The sequence below is a fragment of the Bactrocera dorsalis genome, chromosome 2 (genome assembly GCF_023373825.1).
Source record: "Bactrocera dorsalis isolate Fly_Bdor chromosome 2, ASM2337382v1, whole genome shotgun sequence".
In the NCBI taxonomy this organism is placed as follows: Eukaryota; Metazoa; Arthropoda; class Insecta; order Diptera; family Tephritidae; genus Bactrocera; species Bactrocera dorsalis.
In genome coordinates this window covers 73,744,639-73,768,000 of record NC_064304.1, presented here as the reverse complement: position 1 = coordinate 73,768,000, position 23,362 = coordinate 73,744,639, and the positions used below count along the sequence as shown (strand labels likewise).

The 23,362-nt window shown below is 36.9% G+C and overlaps 1 protein-coding gene across 6 annotated transcripts in view; it reads left to right on the top strand.

Annotated features, from left to right (window-relative positions):
* Positions 1 to 23,362, top strand: part of LOC105222584 (acetylcholine receptor subunit alpha-like) — a 374,463-nt gene that overhangs the window by 41,445 nt on the left and 309,656 nt on the right. For all 6 annotated transcript variants that reach the window (XM_049450054.1, XM_049450055.1, XM_049450051.1 and 3 more), the window contains exon 2: positions 5,150 to 5,367. In XM_049450054.1, coding sequence (XP_049306011.1) covers positions 5,164 to 5,367 — 204 coding nt within the window. In that variant the 5' untranslated portion in view covers positions 5,150 to 5,163. The remainder of the gene's footprint in view (positions 1 to 5,149; positions 5,368 to 23,362) is intronic.

Genomic DNA, 23,362 nt, shown 5'->3' with positions numbered 1-23,362 from the left:
AGCCACACTGATAAGGTCCAATCAGTTTGTTGACGGTGGGCTTTAATCTTTCACACAATACGCTCGATAGAACCTTATACGCGATATTAAGGAGGCTAATCCCACGGTAGTTGGCGCAGATTGTGGGGTCTCCTTTTTTATGGATTGGGCATAGCACACTTAAATTCCAATCGTTGGGCATGCTTTCGTCCGACCATATTTTACAAAGAGGCTGATGCATGCTCCTTATCAGTTCTTCGCCGCCGTGTTTGAATAGCTCGGCTGGCAATCCATCCGCCCCCGCCGCTTTGTTGTTCTTCAGGCGGGTAATTGCTATTCGAACTTCTTCTTGGTCGGGCAATGGAACGTCTTTTCCATCGTCATCGATTGGGGAATCGGGTTCGTCTTCTCCTGGCGTTGTGTGTTCACTGCCATTCAGCAGGCTGGAGAAGTGTTCCCTCCATAATTTAAGTATGCTCTGGGCATCGGTGACTAGATCACCTTGGGGGGTTCTACATGAGTATGCTCCGGTCTTGAAACCTTCTGTAAGCCGCCGCATCTTTTGGTAGAATTTTCGAGCATTACCCCTGTCGGCCAGCTTATCAAGCTCTTCGTACTCACGCATTTCGGCCTCTTTCTTTTTCTGTCTACAAATGCGTCTCGCTTCCCTCTTCAACTCTCGGTATCTATCCCATCCCGCACGTGTTGTGGTCGATCGTAACGTTGCGAGGTAGGCAGCCTGTTTTCTCTCCGCTGCGACACGGCACTCCTCGTCGTACCAGCTGTTCTTTTGCACCTTCCGAAAACCAATGGTTTCGGTTGCAGCTGTACGTAAGGAGTTTTAAATGCCGTCCCACAGTTCCCTTATACCGAGTTGTTGACGAGTGCTCTCAGAGAGCAGGAGTGCAAGCCGAGTAGAAAATCGCTCGGCTGTCTGTTGTGATTGCAGCTTCTCGACGTCGAACCTTCCTTGTATTTGTTGGCGTGCGTTTTTTGCTGCACAGAGGCGGGTGCGAATCTTAGCTGCAACAAGATAGTGGTCCGAGTCGATGTTAGGACCTCGGAGCGCACGCACATCTAAAACACTGGAGACGTGTCTTCCGTCTATCACAACATGATCGATCTGGTTGGTAGTTTTTCGATCCGGAGACAGCCAGGTAGCTTGATGAATCTTCTTATGCTGGAATCTAGTACTACAGATAACCATATTTCGGGCCCCGGCGAAGTCGATCAGCCTCAACCCATTTGGGGATGTTTCCTCGTGGAGGCTGAATTTACCGACCGTAGTGCCAAAGATACCTTCTTTGCCCACCCTGGCGTTGAAGTCGCCAAGCACGATTTTGACATCGTGGCGGGGGCAGCTCTCATAAGCGAGCTCCAAGCGCTCATAAAAGTCATCTTTGGTCACATCGTCCTTCTCTTCCGTCGGGGCGTGGGCGCAAATCAGCGATATGTTGAAGAACCTCGCTTTGATGCGGATTGTGGCTAGACGTTCATTCACCGGAGTGAATGATAGTACTCGGCGACGGAGTCTCTCTCCCACCACAAATCCAACACCAAACTTGCGCTCCTTTATATGGCCACTGTAGTAAATGCCACAAGGACCTACTCGTCTTTGTCCTTGTCCCGTCCATCGCATTTCTTGGACGGCGGTGATGTCAGCCTTTATTTTCACGAGGACATCAACCAGCTGGGCAGCGGCACCTTCCCAATTAAGGGACCGGACATTCCAGGTGCATGCCCTCAATTCGTAGTCCTTATTTCGTTTTCCATGGTCGTCATCAAAAGGGGGGTCTCTCATCCGAGGCTGGTTGTTGCTATTCGCTGGGTTTGTTTTTTTACGTGGCGGGTCCCAAACCCAGCACACAACCCTATGTAGGGGATATTTCGCCTTCTCACGTTAGCTCGCCTTCAAACGGATGTTCTTAGGCTACCCAGAGGATACTTGGTCAAAGACCGGAAGTCGTGAGCTGCTTGAGTCATATGTAAAAGAATCGTTTCTGGCCACTCCCAAGTGAATGGCGATCAGAGAACTTTCCTCACTTGCGTGAACTTCTACATATGACTCCATCCTCCACAATTAGGCAAAATATTATTTGCTGAGTTCTGATGCTGTAGCATAAAATTACTCATAAAATTTTTTTCGCATATTTATTTTGTTTACATTTGTCCTTAAATCAATAGTTATAATTATAATACATTTTAATAAACTCAATAAAATAAAAATAACTTACATTTTACTTCCGCTTATTTTTAACTGATATATTTAAACTTTTTTGTTTTTAATTTGTACTATAACGTTTCTCAAATAGCTAACGAGTGAGATTTCGTTTCTTTCGCACAAAAGGGAACACGTTATCGAATGAGGAAATTTCGAAAGTGCGTATTACATCAATATAATATATTGATACCATATTATGGTATTTTTAATGAAATTAAATGAAGAATTTTTCTAAAAAATAATGTTATTGAGCACTGAATATGACTGAAATTAGTCAAGAAAGTCATATTGTATTGTAATACAAATTCTCAAGATATTGCAACTCATTGTAATCCAATCGGTTTCTTTAAATAATATATATTGAATTCTTAGCAACTTTTTTATATAAAGCTTTTTCTAGCTTTTAACTTTTACAAATTCCCATAGTATAAAATGTTCGTTTACACCGAATTTAGCGTTTTCAAGCCCGTTATTTGAGTTGTTTCTAGTTGTAGCTTTTCCAACTCCGGTAAGCTCATGAAAAGTGGTGTTTCATTATTTTACATTTTAGGTGACGATATGCTTTATTGTTTTTTGATTAACCTTCACAAGAACCGAAGTGTTGAACTTTTCCATTCATGAACGCCAGCGCATCCCCAACAGAGCAAAAAGAAAGCGATAAAGTTCGCCATTGATGGTTACGTTCTTACCGGCAACAAATTTTAAGAAATATAGACCGATTATTCCACCGGCCAAAAACCACACCAAACGGTCTTTTTTTTTCTGAATGAAATGGCATCTCTTGAATAAAAAGCAATTCAAAAAAGTACCTCTACTTGGATTACCCGTTATTAGAATGAGCATTTTAAGCAATCAACCACATATGAATACTGAGAGCTGTAAAGAAAAAAAAGAATACAATATTCATTGTTCGACGAAATTGAATGGTTTACAATCAAATTTTAACCGTATTAATTTATGATACATTATTAGATACATATATATTCAATTAGTTTTTAAACTTTATTTTACTTCCATTCGGCAAAATTATATAATATTAAAATCATCATCGATTAAGACATATCTGTCGTAAACTCAACCGAAAAGGCTAAATTTAATACACATATAGAGGTGATGGACAGAACGTCAACCAGCTGACCGGAATTAATTACATTAAAGATATGAGGTTAAGACCAAGGTCGTAACTTATTTCATTTATATTCAGCGCTAAACCACATAATTTTTAAGAAAACTTGCTCACCTTTACTCGTATTTATTAAAATATCACATATTTTGGTCAAAGTAAACGTTTTAAAGTCAAGTAGGAAGTTGGAAATCATATAGGGTGCATTGGGCGCAGTAAAGATCTGGACTGCTGTCACTAAGCTTTGACATTGCACAGTTATATTCAAGAACATTAATACTTATGTAGCTCATACACTGACTGACATATTCAACAGAATAACGAAAATCAATATATTTAGTATATGGAATATATGGTTTCCATCTATACGGAGCTTGTCGGCTGTAACAATTTTGGTTTGAATTGCATAGTTTTTATTAATAAGCTGGCACAACTCAAAGGCACTTTTCGGAAAGTGCAAGAATCAAATGGAATAAAAAAATATGTTAAATGAGAAAATAAACGTGGTTGTTGTTCGATTTTGCCCATTTTCACAATGCGATTTTCACTTATGTATATGCGACAAATTTTATTTAATTCTTAATTTATTGCGCTTTTTGTAGACAAATCTAACGTTTGTTTGTATCACCTAAAACAAGTCGAGTTAAATATAGGGTTATGGGAGTACTTCTTGCCTTGCCTTGCCTTTGGCTGCCATACTTTGATGGACCGATATTAGGGCGACCTCTTCGTGGCTTCGTAACAAATTTCAATCTGCAATTGACCTCTTTGTGTGAAACGCACGTAAAGTTTTTACTGAATAATTTTTCTTTTGAATAGCCGGAATAAAAAAGCAAGCCACCAAAATTGAACTATTCAAATAATTTACAAATCAAAATATTGAAAAACAAAACAAACAAAAATTGAAAAAAAATGTTTATGGAAAAAAGATACTTTTTGGAATTACCCTAAAAAAAAGTATTCTCCTTGTTTGGGAGGAGACCTATCCGAATTGGTGGTAATCACCGAAATCGGTCTAGGCGTTCTCTAGTTATAAGCGTAGTAACTAACATCACTTTCTTGTATAGATATTAAGCGATGTGATAAAAACTTGATCCACAGATGTCGCCTTTTTCTTTGGCATCGTTTTGTTTAATACACGTTTACGCCAATTTAAGGTTTGAATATTGGATACTGCGATGGTAGCGCCATCCATCGGTCAAACATTCCAAATTTAAAAATTGATTAAAAATGAAAAAATAATTTAAAAAACATTTTCCAGTGGACCAAATTGTAAATATAAACCATTCCCGAATCTCCTTGAACGTACACACAAAATTTCATCAAAATCGGTCCATCCGTTTAGGAGCAATTCCAAGGCAAACACACGGTCAGAAGATTTATATATATAAAGATATATGTAAATCCACATCAACCTCGATTAGTTTTAGGTGATACACACATCCTTTGGGTAAACAAAACTACTATAGTCGATAGTATTTCAGAGTCGGATAGCAACTTTTGAAGCAATACAAACAATGTATTTAGGTGTGCAGTCCGTAGTGTCACATAAAGACTGAGCACCTTCGATGAAGATGTTGAAGCAACTTAGCAAGAGTAAGTCTTTACCACGCAAAAGCCCAAGGAAACTCACTCGCGAGAAGTTATCATCCAAATTTTTAATGAAATTGAATTCGTGGTTGATTAATTAATATCCCAGTTAACACTTTACATGCGTTTTATCGACCTGTGATATAAAAATAATATATGTATATACTTTTATAATTGATAAAACCATTCTCTATGATTATTTTCAACATACCGTTAATATAAGTTATTTTTTTTAGGTTTTTTCAATGCGATGCGGTTCCTGGGAGGAGAACAAGTTAAAGTATGGCTATTATCAATTTTGATGGTTCACAGCGCAGTTGCCGGGAACCCAGACGCAAAAAGACTGTATGATGATTTACTAAGTAACTACAATAAACTTGTTCGACCTGTGGTAAATACGACAGATGTTCTTAAAGTATGCATAAAGTTAAAGTTGTCACAACTCATAGACGTGGTAAGTATTAAGAAAAGCAAGAGTTTTTGATATATTTATTGCGTAAGTGTATAATTTATATTTGCATAAAAGAAAATTCGACTACTTGGTTGTGGCTTAGGGATAATACATTAAATTATATAATAGAAGAAGTAAGGAAGGGCTATGTTCTGGTGCAACCGGACATTTTATACTCTGGAAACTTACAAGAATTAAATCCAGGGAAATACCTTAAGGAGTAAGCCGTCGGAGAATAGAGTTATGTGTAGAAGTTCACGCATTCACTTAGGAATGGCCAAAAACGATTATTTTCCCTACATAAGGTTGTGCGCTGGGCTTGGGAACTGCCACGTAAAAACGCCCCCAATGAACAGAAAAACCAGCATTGGATAAGATCAAAAGGGGGGTCGATGACGACCATGGCAAACGAATTAAGGATTACGAATTAAGGCCATGCACCTTTAATGTCCGTTCCCTTAATTGGGCAGGTGCCGCTGCTTAGCTGGTTGATGTCCTCGTTAGAGTGAAAGCTGAAATCACACACGTCCAAGAAATACGATGAACGGGACAAGGACTGAAGCGAGTAGGTTCTTTTGCAATTTACTACAGTGGCCATATAAAAGAGCGCAAGTTTGGTGTGGGATTCGTGGTGGGAGAGAGACTACGTCGCCGAGTATCATTCACTCCGGTGAATGAACGTCTAGCCACAATCCGCATCAAAGCGAGGTTCTTCAACATATCGCTGATTTGCGCCCACTGCTGGGGTTGTTTTTTTTACGTGGCGGGTCCCAAACGCAGCGCACAACCCTATGTAGGGAATATTTCGCCTTCTCACTTTAGCTCGCCTTCAAACGGATGTTCTTAGGCTACCCAGAGGATACTTGGTCAAAGACCGGAAGTCGTGAGCTGCTTGAGTCATATGTAAAAGAATCGTTTCTGGCCACTCCCAAGTGAATAGCGATCAGAGAACTTTCCTCACTTGCGTGAACTTCTACACATGACTCCATCCTCTTTGGCACTACGGTTGGTAAATTCACCCTCCTCAATGAAATATCCTCAAATGGGTTGAATCTGGTCGACGTCGCAACAAACAGATGAAAGTTCGATAGATTTCAAAGCTGCTTTTGACAGCACGAAAATGAGCTGCCTTAATGCTGCGATGTCTGAATTTGGTATCCCCGCAAAACTAATACGGCTGTGTATCTGACGGAACTGACGGGAAGAACTTCTCCGATCCGTTCGATACATCGAACATTCGAACATCCGTTCGATCGACTTCTTCAATCTGCTCTGGAGAAAATAATTCCAGCTGCAGAATTTAATCGAGCAGGTACAATCTTTTATAAGAGTGATATTGATATCATTGACCTCAACACCGGCGCCATTAGTTCTGCTTTCTCCAAACTGAACAAGGAAGCAAAGCAAATGGGTCTGGCAGTGAACGAGGGCAAGGCGAAATATCTCCTGTTATCAAACAAACAGTCGCTGCACTCGCGACTTGTCTCAGGTGCTACCAAACTATATTAGTCACTCATTCCCGTCATGCTATATCGAGTAGAGGCATGGTCGATGACAACAACTAATAAGTCGACATTGCACGTTTTCGAGAGAAAAGTTATAGAATATCGCATTAGAAGAAAAGATGAGCTGTATGAGATATACGATGACATTGTCATAGTTCAGCGAATTAAAAGGCAGCGGCTAATTTCGCTTGAAATCTCCTTATGGCGACACGTAGCGAAAAGAAAAAACGACTGGCACGCTTTTGTTAACTCGGCTATTAGCGCGTAAGCGGTGTCTACGCCAGTAAAGAAGAAGAAGTAAAACGTCAATCAGAGATCAGAGAAAAATTGATTATGACCTCTAGTCATTCATGTCCGTTGTCTTCTCTCTGATCATGAAAGCGTTGGGAACGCTGAGAGCTCGACTCCCTAGTGCGAGCTTGTATATTCCTAATATATTGCTCTTCAAGCCGCTGCACACGCTCTGTACTCGACTCGCACGTGCGTACTTGAGAGGTTCTGAAATTTTGTTCAGCCCGCCGCTGCGAACGTTCGATATGCGACTCCCGCTCGCGTACTTGAGATTTTAAAAATTAATTTTATTGAGAAAGCCTCTGCGAGCGCTTGATACTCGACTCTCTGGCACGCGATGCGTATTCTCTTCAACTTGCAAGACAATTTTCAGTTTCTGATGAAGATTCTCCATCAAGGCGTGTTTTTGAAATCCTCACCAGGGAACTACTTCTAGAAAGTTGAGATGTAGATCTGGTGGGGATTGTAAAATGAAAAAAAGTTAAATTATACTAAATTATTTGCTTAAAATCTATAAAAATGTAATTAAAAAATTAATATAAAGAAGAAAAGAAAACTGCTTAAATAGTTAAAAGTTCCAATATATTATTTACTGAAAAATTAAGAACATGGTCTTAGTTCTGAAAAGAACTCTGTTTATTTTGAAAAAATAACGATTTGGGTTTAATTACATACCTGCTACACCAATTTAAAGTATACATACATATACATATGCATATGTATGTATCGTTACATTCTAAGTATTAGCCCGGTTCAACCCATTTTTTGATACACAAACATGCCTCTTTCAGAGAAAAATTCCCCCTTCATTTCATATTTTCGGTCAAAACTCAACCATATATTCTGGGGCCAACATATTCGGCACCTAGGGGCTTAAGCACTTAAGGTTGGATTCTGACAATTTTTGGTCAGAAGGTGGCATACTTTAAAGGAATTATTAGTGCAATTGCTATCAATTCAATTGCTTCTTGATGTGTGTAGCGGAAAGTGAATGAATCAAGTGGTATTTAAAATTGTGTTATATGGAAAGTAGGTGTGGTTGTTACCGGATTTAGTTCATTCTCGTACTGCGATATCTTTATATACTTGTATATAAATCTTCTGACCGCGTGTTTATAATTGAACTTCTCCTAAACTGCTGAAGCAATTTTGATGAAATTTTTTGTGTGTGTTCAAGGAGATTCGAAGATGGTTTAGATTTACAATGTGGTTCACTGGAAATTTTTTTTAAATTAATTTTTCGTTTCATTTTCATTTTTATCATAAAGAAGGCAGAGAACGTATAATATAGAGAAGGTTCGCCGCGTTGCCAAATTTACGACATTTCATTTTTTGGAGGGGTACTCTTTTCTATTAGCGGATTTCATCACAAAAGGAGGGGTAATATTTTCTATGAGCGGATTTCACCAATATTTAACAGAAGCGTCGAAAATAGCAGAATTGAGCATTTTCAGTGTTAAATGAGAAAAGTGATGCTAATTTCAATATACGCTTACTGATTCGCATATTTACAATGCGCAACCGACTCTGCATATAATTTATATACAATATGTACATACATAAGCATGTATGTACATTTTCTATATATTTTATATCAAAGCACACAAGCATGTACGTACAAATTTAATTATTTCACGATGAATTCCCTAAAATCTTTGGAAATATATAATAGTCATGTTTATGTTGTTATCGAAATATTTATTACATATTTATTTACAGGCTTTTAAAAGTTTTGATAACATATGTATGTACATATTAAAAGACCAAGCGGTCGCGCATATTCACATACATACATATGTATGTATTTATGTGTGCATCAGAGAGCTGCAACGATCACAATTTTTTCAATCATACCAGATCATTGACTCAGATTTTTTGTGACGGAAAACTTTGCTTCAACAAAAATGAAGGATCGTAAGCGAGCGTGCTCGAAGCGAACAATCAGTTTCAATCACTGTTGCTTGTTTCGTCATGATTTTTCTCGATCGAAAGCCTTGTGTGAGCAGCAAAGAATGTTAGAGAATGCTGCTTGTATTCCGATCGATCACAATCACACCGTTTGGTCATACCGGTTGGTTCCTGCCAGCAGCGCAGTCGCTGAGCGTTTATTTTCTTTAGCTTGAAATATTATAACTGAAAAAAGAAATAGGCTCGGACCATGTTCAGTTGAAAGCTTATTTTTTTTTTAATTCATTTTATAAAAGTTTTAGCGATTAAGATTGAAACCAAAAAATAAACCTTTTTTAATTTTAAGTTTTTGTGGATCTCAATGAAGAAGATTAAAATTAGAAATTTGTGTTCCCTAAGCATAACCTTTGTTTATTAGTTTTAAGCATTAATTGAATTTTAGTTTTAAGAGTTAAAAATGAAGAAATATATGCAGTAATGTTTTGGTTAATTTTATGCATCGCAACTTGTTTCCTTTAAAACACACAAATATGTACATACAAACTATGTATATATGTACATATTCGCAGGACAATTCTCGATCTGATTGGTCTAATCACAATCAATTCAAACGCAACTTGATCGATGTCTGAGTTTTCGTGCATCGTTGGACTTGATCGTGTTTTTCTGTACAATCATTTCCAATCATCATACCGGAACCAACCAATCAGTTTCAATCAGTAAGCAGAGCAATCCAATCAACTGATCGAACTCCTTCGTTTTGAGCACGAAACTCGATCGAACAATTTTGTTGCGAACCGCTGTGCTGAGTTGTGACCGTTTTGAGCGAGGCTGGTCAAACCGGATCGATAATACTCAATGCAGGTCTCTGATACATATTCACAAGTGTTTGCTTATGAGCTCACAATACTTATGAATCCTTGCTTAGGATTCTCTGACATTCTTGAATACAAAACACTTGTGAATATACGAATAAACTCAATTGTGCGCAAGCCACTTGAGCCGTAACGCTATGAACCAAAGGCTAAGAAATCCATTACGAAATTAGTAAGAGTTACTATTATATTAGGGGTATTCTCTTGCTCTTGCAAGATTGCAGATTGCAAAAATACTACACCGAAATATACAAGGGCACGAGAGCACCCATTGCAGAATCTAGTGATATGTGAGCGACTGATTCAATCAATTTATTGTAAATGACTATTGTGCATGGCTATTGTGAATTGGCGCACCTTCTGCATGCATTTTTAACAAAAAAACTGTAACAAAACTTTATAATTTAAATAGAAATTATAAAATCTAATTAAAATTTACCTTTCTCAACAGTTAAACGACGTAATATGTCTTTATGTAAAATGGCAACTACAACAGGGTTGCAATTTTATTTTTGCGTGACATTGCACGCTAATATACATGGGTTTTGGTCTGACATATTTCACAGCCCTTGCAAATATTTTTCTGCGTGTGTTTGTTGTTGTGCCGTTGTAAATCTGCAATGCTTGCACCGTGCACCGGGTTTTGCAAGAGCAAGAGAATACCCCTATTATTGTATAACAACAAGGATTTTGTAACTGGTTCTAATAATGACTAGATATAATGAAATACAAAACTGGATTTTCATATTTTGTGTTAATTTTCTCTATTATTAAAAAAATCGCATATACATACATACATAATTACATTATTATGTTATCACTTATAATATTACATTTTATTTTATAAAATGATAATTCAGTTCTTTTCAATGTAATTAAAATTAAAAATAAAAATCACGTCAGTTTGATGGTATAAAAATTACATGAATTCTTATCAAAAAACAAAATAACAAACTACAGTTAATTTCGGTAAAAAATAAAAATAATAAGCATAACATTTACTTCAAGATTTATGTACATACATAAGATTCAATCCCAAAGATACAAGTATATATTATAAGTATAGCTTCTAAATATACTTATGTATATTAAGATTGAGGTATTGCACAAAATTACTTCTCAATATCATGGTATAGTTTTGTTTTTAAAATTTCTAAGGTCATATTGCCATATTAGTTAGACTTAAATATAGAATTCAGGAATATTATATTATCTACGGTTTTGGGTGCAAGTCGATTTCTTTTATCAGTTATTAAATTGCCTGCCAAGGAAAATACACGTTCAGGCGCCGCACTATTTGCAGGTACAGTAGAAACTCGTTTATCCGGTCCTCAGTTATACGGATTCGCGATTATCCGGACTACCAATCGCGACCAATTTATATGTACCTACGTAGAAATTATGGAATTATGAACGTGTCGGATCTTGCATATTCCGCTTGCGCAGTGTGGGGTCGCTGCCGCTGCCCCGCGCGTTTCATTATTGTTTTAGTTCATTTTCAATTGTTACTCCGCTCTGACGTGCGTGTCACGTCTACATATTTAAACCTGCCAAAGCGTAAGAGACAATTTAACGACGCTATATGACTTTATGTAAAATGTCAGCTAAAACAGGGTTGCAATTATATTTTTCCATGACATTGCACGCAAATATACATGGTTTTTCATCTGACATATTTTACAGTCCTTGCAAATAATTTTCTGCGTGTGTTTGTTGTGCCGGTGCACCGAGAGGAAATATATGCAATTCTAATTCTTGCACCGTGCAAGGGGTTTGCAAGAGCGAGAGAATACCCCTAGAGTGATACTGAGAGTCTACTACAACTGAAACGAATTCGTGATATAGCAGCAATGAAGAGAAAAAGTTGCTTACGTCAAATGACAATTACCAAATATTTTAAACCAAATTAAACTTATTACCTACCTACTTATTTCATGATTACCAAATGCAAATTACCAAATACATATTGTAGACAAATTATTCGTACATACGTACCTAAATATTTTATTGTATTTCATGATTAATACTGCAGTTTAGTATTACGTATGTAGTGTAATCTAAGAAAATATATACATACATACATAAGTAAGTTTCCATTTCTTAATACATTGATTTTCGTTGCAGAATATGAATATCTATTTGTTTTTCTTCATACATTCGATTATCCGGATTTTCGATTATCCGAATGCCTCTCGACAACAATTAGTCCGGTTAATCGAGTTTCTACTGTATAGTTATTATTTTAAGTGTTAGTTTTGATATGCGCGAAAAGTTAGATTTATGTTATCTACCTAAGCTCTGCTTTTTCTAGAATGTAAGATGCAGCTTTGCATCAAGGCATAAGAAATAATTGAATAAAAGGATAATAAACAAAGAAGTTTCAGTTTTGTAGTTTTTACGAAGTCACTAGAATCACGGGTTTCGTTCCTTTTAAAACCCCTCCGCGTAGGTATAAACTTCAGGGAATGATCTACCTAAGCTCTCCAATTTCTAGAATGTAAGATAAAGCTTAAGAAAATAATTGAATAAAAGGATAAGAAATAAAGAAGTTTCAGTTTTTTAGTCACTACAATCGCTCGTTTCGTTCCTTTTAAGCCCCTCCGCGTAGGTCTAAAATGCATTTTGAATAGGCACGGAATTTGTGAATGTATTCATGAACCTTTCAACTCATCTAATGGTATGCAACGAATAGCTCAAACAATTGTATACAGAGAAGCAAGCCAAGCCAAGTGTGAGCGATAAGTGATTGTGAGACATATTCACACTCATTATACACAAGCAAGCCATGTGATTGTGAGAAGATACTATTAGTTAGTGAGAGCAAGTGTGAGTGTATTCATAAGCCAAGTATTCACTGCAGATCATTGAATCATACTTAAAAATCTCAAAATATTACATATTAACACATATTCAAATACATATTTAAAGTCCGTATTGGCTACTATCCGGCAATACCTCTTGTTCTTTGGCAAACAAAAACAAGCAGGATTGCGTACAAAATGCGAATTGATCTCTTTATCGAGCTCTCAATTGCTTAAGATAACCATACTCATAAACACACAAACAATTCGTGCATACTTATGTAAATAGCACATTGATCTCCACAGCGAGCTCTCAATTGCACAAAACACAAGTACCTTCATAAGCACATACATACATACAAACAAGTCCAAGTATTAGGGTGTACCCAAATACTAACATAAGGACGTAAAGGTGTTTATAAATTAAAAGTGCGGATATTTGCAAATTTAAAAGTAAAATAAAATACATAAATAATATTATTTTGCAATAAACAGAAACGGTAATAATAACACGAAATAACATATTGGTTTATTAGCAACCTAAACTGAAAATAAAAACATTTACCTAAAAAAGTTTCAAATCAATTTCCATATTCAAATCAGTATACTTTGGAAAAAGTTTAATTCATTTGAGTAATATTTTAATACCCAATATATCAAAAATGGTTAATAACGACACTAATTATAATACACCTGCAGCAGCTATACGCTCAAAACAGGCTATTACATTCATTTCAGAAAGTGACAGTTTAACAAGATACTGCACTAGATTTGCCTTTTCACCGATTCACGAAAACTCGGAATCGTTACTAGAAATCAAAACTATAAATCTTAATAATTTTTGGATACGACTCCAAGCGGCTCATGACGCCATAGTAGAATCTGACGATTCAGATCTACCTCAAAATTTTAAATTATCGGCTTACGATATTTACGAAAACTGTTTGGACCAGTATGAAGAAACAAAGGCTATGATCTCCGCTCAACTAAAGCTTATTAAAGGAATTGCACCTACTCCCCACAGTAGAGTAGAGCTGCCACGAATAGATGGTCAAAAGGCAAGTTCCGGCATCCACCTCGAGGTGCCGCCATGTGATAGATAAATATTCTATGGAGGTTATGAAGAATGGCCGTCCTTTTGGGACATGTTTACAGCCGTTTACATCAACCATCCAGAACTATCAAAAACACAAAAATTGTATCACCTACGATACAAGACAAAAGGTCAAGCAGGCGTCATAGTAAAACAGTTCGCTCTTAATGACGATAATTTCAATTTGGCTTGGGAAGCTCTAAAAGCTAGATTCGAAAACAATAGAATACTGGTCGATAAACAAGTAACGACACTAATGAACTTGCCAAAAATTAAGAAAGGAACAAGTGTAGAATTCATCAACCTAGAATCCACTGTTTCAAATTGTTTGTCGGTTCTATCGACACTTAATATTCCCACAGACAGCTGGGACCCAATTCTGGTAAACATTTGCACCGCCGCATTGCCAGAAAAATCGTTACTTCTATGGGAGCAATCCCTCTCATCACGAAAATGTGCCCAACGTGGCAACAAATGAAAGATTTTCTCACCACCCAATATGAAATTGCGGAAAGGTTAGAAGAAAAAATAATCAAAACTAAGAACTAACATGACCAAAATGAAAGCTTTAATAGACCCCAAGTTGGTAACAAAAACAATTTAAACAAAAGCTTTTGCAAAACGCACTCGTTCATATCCGAACAGAAAACACACACATCCTGCGAACTATGCACAAGAGGGCATAAGCATAAAACTTGCGAGAAGTTTAAGAAATTAAATATTAACGAAAGGAACGACTTTGTCAGATCAAGAAGACTCTGTACAAACTGCTTGTCCTATACACACAATCTTAAAAATTGCAAAAGCAAATATAATTGCTTATATTGTTACAAAAGACACAATTCAACGCTTCATTACAGCAGATATCCCATCTCACCCCAAAGAAACGCTTATTCACAAAGAACCACGGGTATAATTGCAAAAGCAAATCCCAAAAACCAAAATTCGAAAAATTGCCAAGAGACACCATGTTGCTGAAAGGCACAAAAAGTTCAAACGCTGCACAGCGAAACACAAAGTGGACTAGTTACAGAACTAGTTACCACCATGCCAACTAAAGTTGAGTATAAAACAAACAGATACCTTAATTCACAATTAAGGAAATTTCGAATGTTAAGGAAACTTCCCCCTATAACAAACAACACTTCAGAAGATCAGTATTGTGAGGACTTCCTTAAATCCACAACTACTCGATCAAATAAAGGCCCGTGCGTCGTACGACAACCAATAGAGCCACATTTTGTAATACTCCATAAATTGGTATAAAAAACAAAGTCAGAGTTACCTCTGACAGTCGCTATATTATAAACACATAAAAATTTTTCGGCCCCGCAGGATGGCTTTCGCCAATGATGAAAAAGAAAAAATCCTAGAGCGGTGGCGGGCTACTAAACGCCAAATTAGTGCATAAGCACTTAAACATAAAATATAACAAAAGTGTCTCCAAAAGTAAAAACACAAAAAAAAATCGACACTTTTCATACAATATTGCCCCACAGAGGCCTAAATTGTAAAATAGAAAAAAAAAACTAACAAAAGCAGATATCGCTCTTATCGCCCCTACATAAGCGCTCCTCATAAGGGTAGTTGGTGAGAATCTGTAGTAAAGCATGAACATCCCACTTAAAAAATTATAATTATAATGAAGCCGTTCGCAATTACCGGCCACTCTCTCGCAAGATCCCTCTATTGGCACAGCCCTAACTCCAGGGCTAGGGAGTACACATTCTGGCCATATCTGAGCCAGGCGTGGTGTTACTATCCTTCATAAGCCAAGAATAAATTAAATGCAAACAATTGCCGATAATATAGAAAAGGCAAATACTAAGCAACCGGTATACCAAAACGATAAAATAATAAGTTGTAAATAACTGCTAGTAAAATTACTAAGCGCAAACAACGCATACACTCCTGTTTCGGCGAGTTTTGAGGTTCTTCTGTGGTGGCCACTGGAGTGCTCTTCTCTTTTGTTTGTTTTGCTCGTGGTTCTTTTGCGAGTTAATATCGTTTACACCAGGGATGGGCACATTTTTAGCCCGCAAAGTTAGCAAAGTGCGCACGGGGGCTAGATGAGGGGAATATCAGTTTACGGAGAGAAGGGCATAACAAGTTGAGAAAAATTGCGAAAAAAATGAATTACATTCCTCCGTAACTTGATGTTCATCGCAGAGTGGTTGCGGCAATACTGACATTGTACACAAATTTAAGGGTGGAAGTTTACTTCATATCGGAATTGTACAGTTGTGTGAACAAAAAGGCGTAAACATAATTTGCAGTGTTTAGAGTTTCGCATTAAAATTTGTTTTTATTTACCTTTGCATGGTGGGAAATCTTAATCACTGTTAGGAAAAAAAATATATATATGTTATGTTATGTATCTAAAAACAATTTTATTTAATAAGAAAACAGCATATTTTAAAACTTCACAACACCTTATGGTTGTTTCTATTTTGTTCACACCACTGTACATGTGATAGATCAGTCAATGGTGGTGGAAAATACGTTGCTCTCATTTGTAAATATGGAGTGGTAAAACGTTGCTCTCACTTCCCTCTTCATGTTTGCCCGCGATGATCCCCTCACCTAGCCCTCAAAATGTGCACTCGTGCCCGCACGGGCAAAATGCCACTGAGGGCTAATGTGCCCATCCCTGGTTTACACGATATGAGTTTAAGAATTTAAACAATTTTATTTATACGCCGAAATGCGTGCCTTTATTGATATTCTTAAGAACTAAATTTTAATATAAGATCTTACAGCTATTTATACTAATGACATGCGGCTGCTGTTATCTGCATGCGACTTCTTTGTTGTAATTCGATATCTGCTATCTTGCTATTACTTGAGATGCGGAGTTGGTTATCGCAGTGGATTATTCCATTGCCAGATGTTTGTTGTTTACATGTTGAGAATGCCTTTCTAGATAATGCATGTTCATTTCTATTGTTCGACTGATAGTGCATGTCAAAGCGAGTTCTATCGGTTTACATACATAGTTCGCCTTTGTTCGGAATGTATATTAGGAGATAAGATGTATGTGAGTGTGTGTGACCCGGAGCGAGGCTATGTCGTTAACTCCCCTCCTTCTTAAAACGGAGCGTCCTCGCTATGCTGCTACAGATTGTTGTTGTTGAAGACGATTCAATTCGACTTCGTATATTTCGTCAATTTGCCTTTGTCTGTGAAGCATTCTTCTATTTACGCGATATCGGCAGAGGTGTACCATACCGTAAGTGGTGACTACTAAAGTAAGGAATCCTATTATGATGAAGAACGTAAAAGAACTCTCAAAAATGTTGAGAGTGTTTGGATATTGCTGAATTTGTATATTGAGTTTGAAGAAAGGATACGGAGTACTTCAAGTTTTTCGTTGTGTTGATTGTGTATTATTTCTCTGAGTTGTCTTTGATGATTGTAATATGTCATGTTATCGATGTTCGTGGATTCATTGAAGTGTATCAATTTAGGGCCTGATATATGCATGTTGTTCCAAGTATGCTGGTAATCTGTCAAAATGTATCCATTCTCTAGGATGCGAAGTGGAGCATTATTTTCGTGGGTTGTTTCGCATTGTGCTGTCTTGTCTTCTAATATTTTTATAGTACAATTGTCAGCGGGTTCTGATTTACAAATAAAGTTACCCATATAATTTCTACATTTAGATATTCTTTGATAATCGTTACACTTTGCGATCTTAGGGTCTAAATTAATTTTACCATGCTTATATGCTAAAGGATATACATTAAATAAGCTACATTTAGTTTCAAGGATAGGATATTTGTATATTGTTATAATTGTTTGTTGTAGGTAACATATATGAATGTCGGCATATTCTAATATATTAATTATTGGAAGATCTAACTTTTCATGGTTTATTAAATCGTACACGTCTTTCAAATTTAATGTGCCAGAATAGAAATTATTAGTTTTTGCAAAATTTATAGTGTTAGTTATTGATTTGAGTTCATTATAAACTTCTGATATAACAATGTTTTCGGTTATTGCTTTGGGATCAAGGCTTTCGAGTATTCTTTCGAACTGTGAATTAATTAATTTTTGCTTATTATTATTCTCTATTAGCAAATTAAGTGAAGTTTTTATTTCCACAAGGTCATCGTGGTCTGGTGTGCCCGTGATGAATTTTAACATGGAACCAAGAAAGTTAAGTGATCTTTTGGATCTATAAATATTGGGAATGAGTTGAGTTTTCAGAGTTTCGATTTTGTTTACTAAAATTTGAGTTTGGGGTTGGTCTTCTAGATTGAATGATGATTTCATTATACTTTCGTATGGCGCCAATATTTTTGAGAGATTGGATATGTGATACAAGAAAGCTGTATCCTGATAAATGTAAACAGGATCAGTTTCTACTAGTACATATTTCCTATGGCTTAAATCTATAATATTGTCGCAAAGTGCGATAGAGAAAAGTAAGGTAAATACTATTCCGTACATGCTTTTGCTCTGATATTGTCTTTATGGATAATTACTTTTTTATTGGTCGTTATTGTTTCTCCGTTGTCTTTTTTTACTATATGTTTCACGTATTTTTTTCGTTTTTGTTTCGTCTATGCGTTTTTGAATATATTACCTCTCCTTCTTTGTATTTGAGCTGTTTCCGATTACGGTTAAGGTATCGCAAAACTCTCTGTTGGTTTTGTTGAAGACGCTCTTTGATGCCAGGATATTCCCTTTGATTGAAAAACACGTCCTCGGGTTTGTGGTTGGTTACCGAATGGATTGTTTTGTTGTACTGTCGGACTGCTTCAAATATCTGATCGTCAGGAGCCGAACTGTGTTGATGCGCTAAAACTTTTGCGAGTTCGATAATTGTGCTATGCGTTCTTTCAACTTGACCGTTTGTTGTCGAATGATAGGCTGGAGTTTTGGTATGCGTTATTTGTAATCGCTTGTATATTTGTTGTGCACATATGCCAGTAAATGTTGACTCGTTATCAGTCATTACAAACTTTGCGTTTGGGTATATTTGTGACAGTATCTCGTCAACATATTTGTATGTGTCTTTCTTTGATGGTATTTGTCTCAAATGGCAGAATTTGGAATATTTGTCGGTTGAACTAATGTACATATTGTTGCTCATAAAAAATAAGTCTAAGTGTATGTATTCGCCTACTTTGTTCGGTATCGGTGCTGATCCTATTGGTTGTTTATTTGGTCGGCGTTCATACTTGTTTGTGAGGCAGATTTCGCAGTTTTGTACTTCTTTTTTACAAGCGTCACGTATGTTTGGCCAGTAGTATCTGAGCGAGATTTCCTGTGCGTTATTTTTGTAGTTTCTGTGAGCACGTCTGTGTGTGTCTTGTATGATCTGTTCTTGTTGTTCGGTTTCGGTAATATCGTCCACCAATTTTTGCGCTAGTACAATCGATACAGTTGGAAATGTGTTTATAATGTCATTTTCGACGTAAAATAACATTTGCTCGTCTATTTGTATAGCATTAGTTATCTTTGGTCTAATTACATTTTTTAGTCTATCTAGTAATACAGTTTTCGTATTAAAAAAGATCGTGTGTCGGCTGTTAGAAAATATGTTTTGTGAGAATATTTCGATGGGGTTCTGATCTGACCGTTTTACAATAATTTGGTTTCTAAAGGAGTTTACTGGTTTTTTTACTCGTTTGAGTCTTTGTGTTGGTGAGCTTTGTGCTGAATGTTGGGAGTCATCAGAATTTAAAGTGTTGTTTATTTGCTGACGAGAAAGGGCATCAGCGACCACGTTCTGATGTCCGGGTTTGTAAACGATTTTTGCACCATATTCTTCAATGAAATTTTTCCATCTTTTTAATTTTGTATTGGGGTTTTTTTCTGATATGGAGAATATTAGAGATTGATGGTCGGTGTATATTGTTAAATCTGCTATACCATACAAGTAGTTGCGTAGTTTCTGTAGTGACCATACAATTGCGAGTAACTCTTTCTCATTTGTGGAGTAATTCTGTTCTGTTTCACTGAGCGTTCGTGAAATAAATGATATGGGTTTTTGGTTTTGGGATAACAATTGCTAGCATCTGTGGTTAATTCGAAAGGTTTGTTAAAATTTGGTTGGAAGAGTTCGACCTGGGCTTGTAGTTCTTCTTTTATTATGTTCAGTGCTTTTAGTGCAGGTTCGTCTAAAGTGATTTTTATTTTTGCACTTTGATTCTTTGATATGCCACCGTTCTCTCCTCTGAGGAACGTAGTTAGTGGTTTGACGATGGCTGCAAAATTCTTTATAAATTTTCTATAGTAACTTGCGAGACCTAGGAAGGATCTGAGTTCCTTCAGTGTTGTAGGAATAGGGAAATTTTTAATAGTCTGTATTTTTGTTGGGTCAACTGTAATCTTGTTGTATTTAATTATATGCCCTAAGTATTCAACAGAGTCTTTGAAAAAGTGAGATTTTTCGTTAGAGATTTTCATATTGGCCTGGTGAAGGGCATTTATGATTATGCGGATGTGTTCGATATGTTCTTCAGGAGAGGAAGAATAAATGAGAACATCGTCTATATAGACGTACGCGAACTTCCCGATATATGGTCTAAGGATATCATCCACGCATCTTTGAAAAATAGATGGGGCGTTTTTCAGGCCGAATGGCATACGAAGAAATTCATATTTAGCTCCATTTACACTAAAAGCCGTTTTTTCCCTGTCTGATTTATTAATAAGGATCTGATAGAAACCAGACTCTAAGTCTAGAGTTGAAAATACTTTTGCGTTTCCTAAATTTTGTATGGTCATAGCCACATCAGGTATGGGGTATCTATCTGTAACAGTTTGATTGTTAAGTTTCTGAAAGTCTACGACCATTCTCCGCTTAGGTTTCCCTTGTTCATCGGTACCTTTTTTTGCGACTGTCCAAATGGGAGAGTTATACGGACTTTTGCTGGGTTGAATTATTTCATTTTCTAAAAGTTTGTTAATTTCTTTGTTAATGAAATCGCTATCCGACATAGGGTACGGATATTGCTTGGTCCAAATAGGATCTTCGGATTTCGTTCTAATGGTAGCTTGTACCGTGGTAGTATATGGTAGCACTTCATTTGTGTCTTCATTTCTTTGCATAATTTCTTCGATTTCTGCTCTATATTTTTCACTATTAACCGTATAATTTATTTTTTGCACAGATTCACTTTCTTTCTTGGCCCTATATTTATAACTGAGCGTGTACTCGAAAAGGTTGATTTCTGCTTTAATTTTCCTAAGACCCTGTTCACCCAGAAGCATATCGAATTCTTTTAATGCATCAGTTTCAAAAAATGTGAGATTATGTTCTAACAATGTAATTATTTTTTTTGATTTGGTTATTGAGTAACCATGAAGAGTTTTCACTTTTACAGGTTTAATTTGAATAGACTTACCTAAGTTACATTTTGTACTTATATAGTTGTTTGTTGCTCCAGTATCAATCAGGATGTTAATAAGTTTGCCTGTATCCCTGCAGTGGCGTTGCAGACACGGCAAATCGTTCATGCGCCTAAAAAAGCGCTGCCTGTTTCGTAATCATCGTTCTCGTATTCTGGTGTAAGCGATTGTAGTTCTTCGTCGCGTGTCTGGTTTACACGTTGACATTTCTGTTGTACGTGGGAATTATGAGATGAAGGATTTCGTTCTCTTTTTTGAGGGTTACCGCGAAATTGATTATTTGGAGGTAGCCCTTGTAATTGACGGTTATAGCTGTTTTGTTGTGGTTTGGAATGATCCCTATTGGGATTTGCGGATCTCGTGTATTGTTGTGATGAATCTACGTCCATTGATTGATGCTGTTGCCGGGGTGCTGTCTGATTGTATTGCACCTGTACGTTAGGTTTGTACCTTTGTGGCTCCTCGTAATGTCTTCTGCTTGAGTTTTGGTACTGTGATGTATTATATTGTCTCTGCTGATTGTATTGCGGAACGTCGAATTGTGAGTTTATATTATCGTGGTATATCGTACTCGCGATAGCGTAAGCGGTTTCTAAGTCCTTCGGATTGTGACTGTAGAGGGTGCCGCTGGTATATTTGCTGTTCAGACCGAGAATGAATGTCCTCACAGCTTCCCGGTTTGCATATTCAATCATAGCTGATGGATTTCCTGGTCCATGATTATCCATCTCAACTTTAGTGAGTGCAAGATTAAGTGACTTGCTGACTTCGGAATGGAACTCTGCCAGAGTCCTTTTTCCTTGCTTTATTCTTTTCATTCCTTCGAGCAAAACATACAGAGGTCTCTGGTCCGCATAAGTATAATCGAGACGGTTTATTATGGAATAAAAGTTGAATTTGGTGTTGTGGTTTATTAAAATATCGGCCGCCTCTCCTTGAATTTTGGAATGTACAATCGAGAGTGCCGTGTAGTACATGGGTGTAGTAGCGTAATTCTTGATGTTTTCCATGTGCGTCCAGGCGCGTTTTCTCCATGACCTATAATGGTTCATATCGCCTGTGAAGACTGGTAAGGTTTTGAATATTTCTAAGTTTATTTGTGATTCATCTGTGATGTTTGGTGTACAGTCCTGGTATTGGTTTGTGACTGTGACGTTAGGTGTTGCGTGGGTTTCCAACGAATTCAATCTTTGTTGAGTTTCAGTGAACGTTGTGGTCAGAGCAGCGATTTGTGCTCTCAAGCTTGCGATTTCTTGTGTTGTCATCTTGACGTCGGTGTTCAATAGGGGACGACGCAAATTGAACGGCTTTTGTCTCCTTTTTTGAGATTCTAGCGTGTTGGGATATCCGTTGATATAACGTTGCTTGACTGTTTTATCTATATATCAAGACTTATCCGTTATTCTTTTCCAGATTTTGCAGGAATATTAATTTTATCTTTGTTCAATTTTAAGCACCTTTTTCAAAGATCTAGTGCTGGAAGTCCTACTTCCCGTGGAATTTTTTCTATCGTTTTATTCAATGGATAGAGATGGCTTACAGACTGGTTGAGCCTCCAGTTAATATCGTTTACACCAGGGATGGGCACATTTTTAGCCCGCAAAGTTAGCAAAGTGCGCACGGGGGCTAGATGAGGGGAATATCAGTTTACGGAGAGAAGGGCATAACAAGTTGAGAAAAATTGCGAAAAAAAATGAATTACATTCCTCCGTGAATTGATGTTCATCACAGAGTGGTTGCGGCAATACTGACATTGTACACAAATTTAAGGGTGGAAGTTTACTTCATATCGGAATTGTACAGTTGTGTGAACAAAAAGGGGTAAACATAATTTGCAGAGTTTAGGGTTTCGCATTAAAATTTTTTTTTATTTACCTTTGCATGGTGGGAAATTTTAATCACTGTTAGGAAAAAATATATATATGTTATGTTATGTATCTAAAAACAATTTTATTTAATAAGAAAACAGCATATTTTAAAACTTCACAACACCTTATGGTTGTTTTTATTTTGTTCACACCACTGTACATGAATGATAGATCAGTCAGTGGTGGTGGAAAATACGTTGCTCTCATTTGTAAATATGGAGTGGTAAAACGTTGCTCTCACTTCCCTCTTCATGTTTGCCCGCGATGATCCCCTCACCTAGCCCTCAAAATG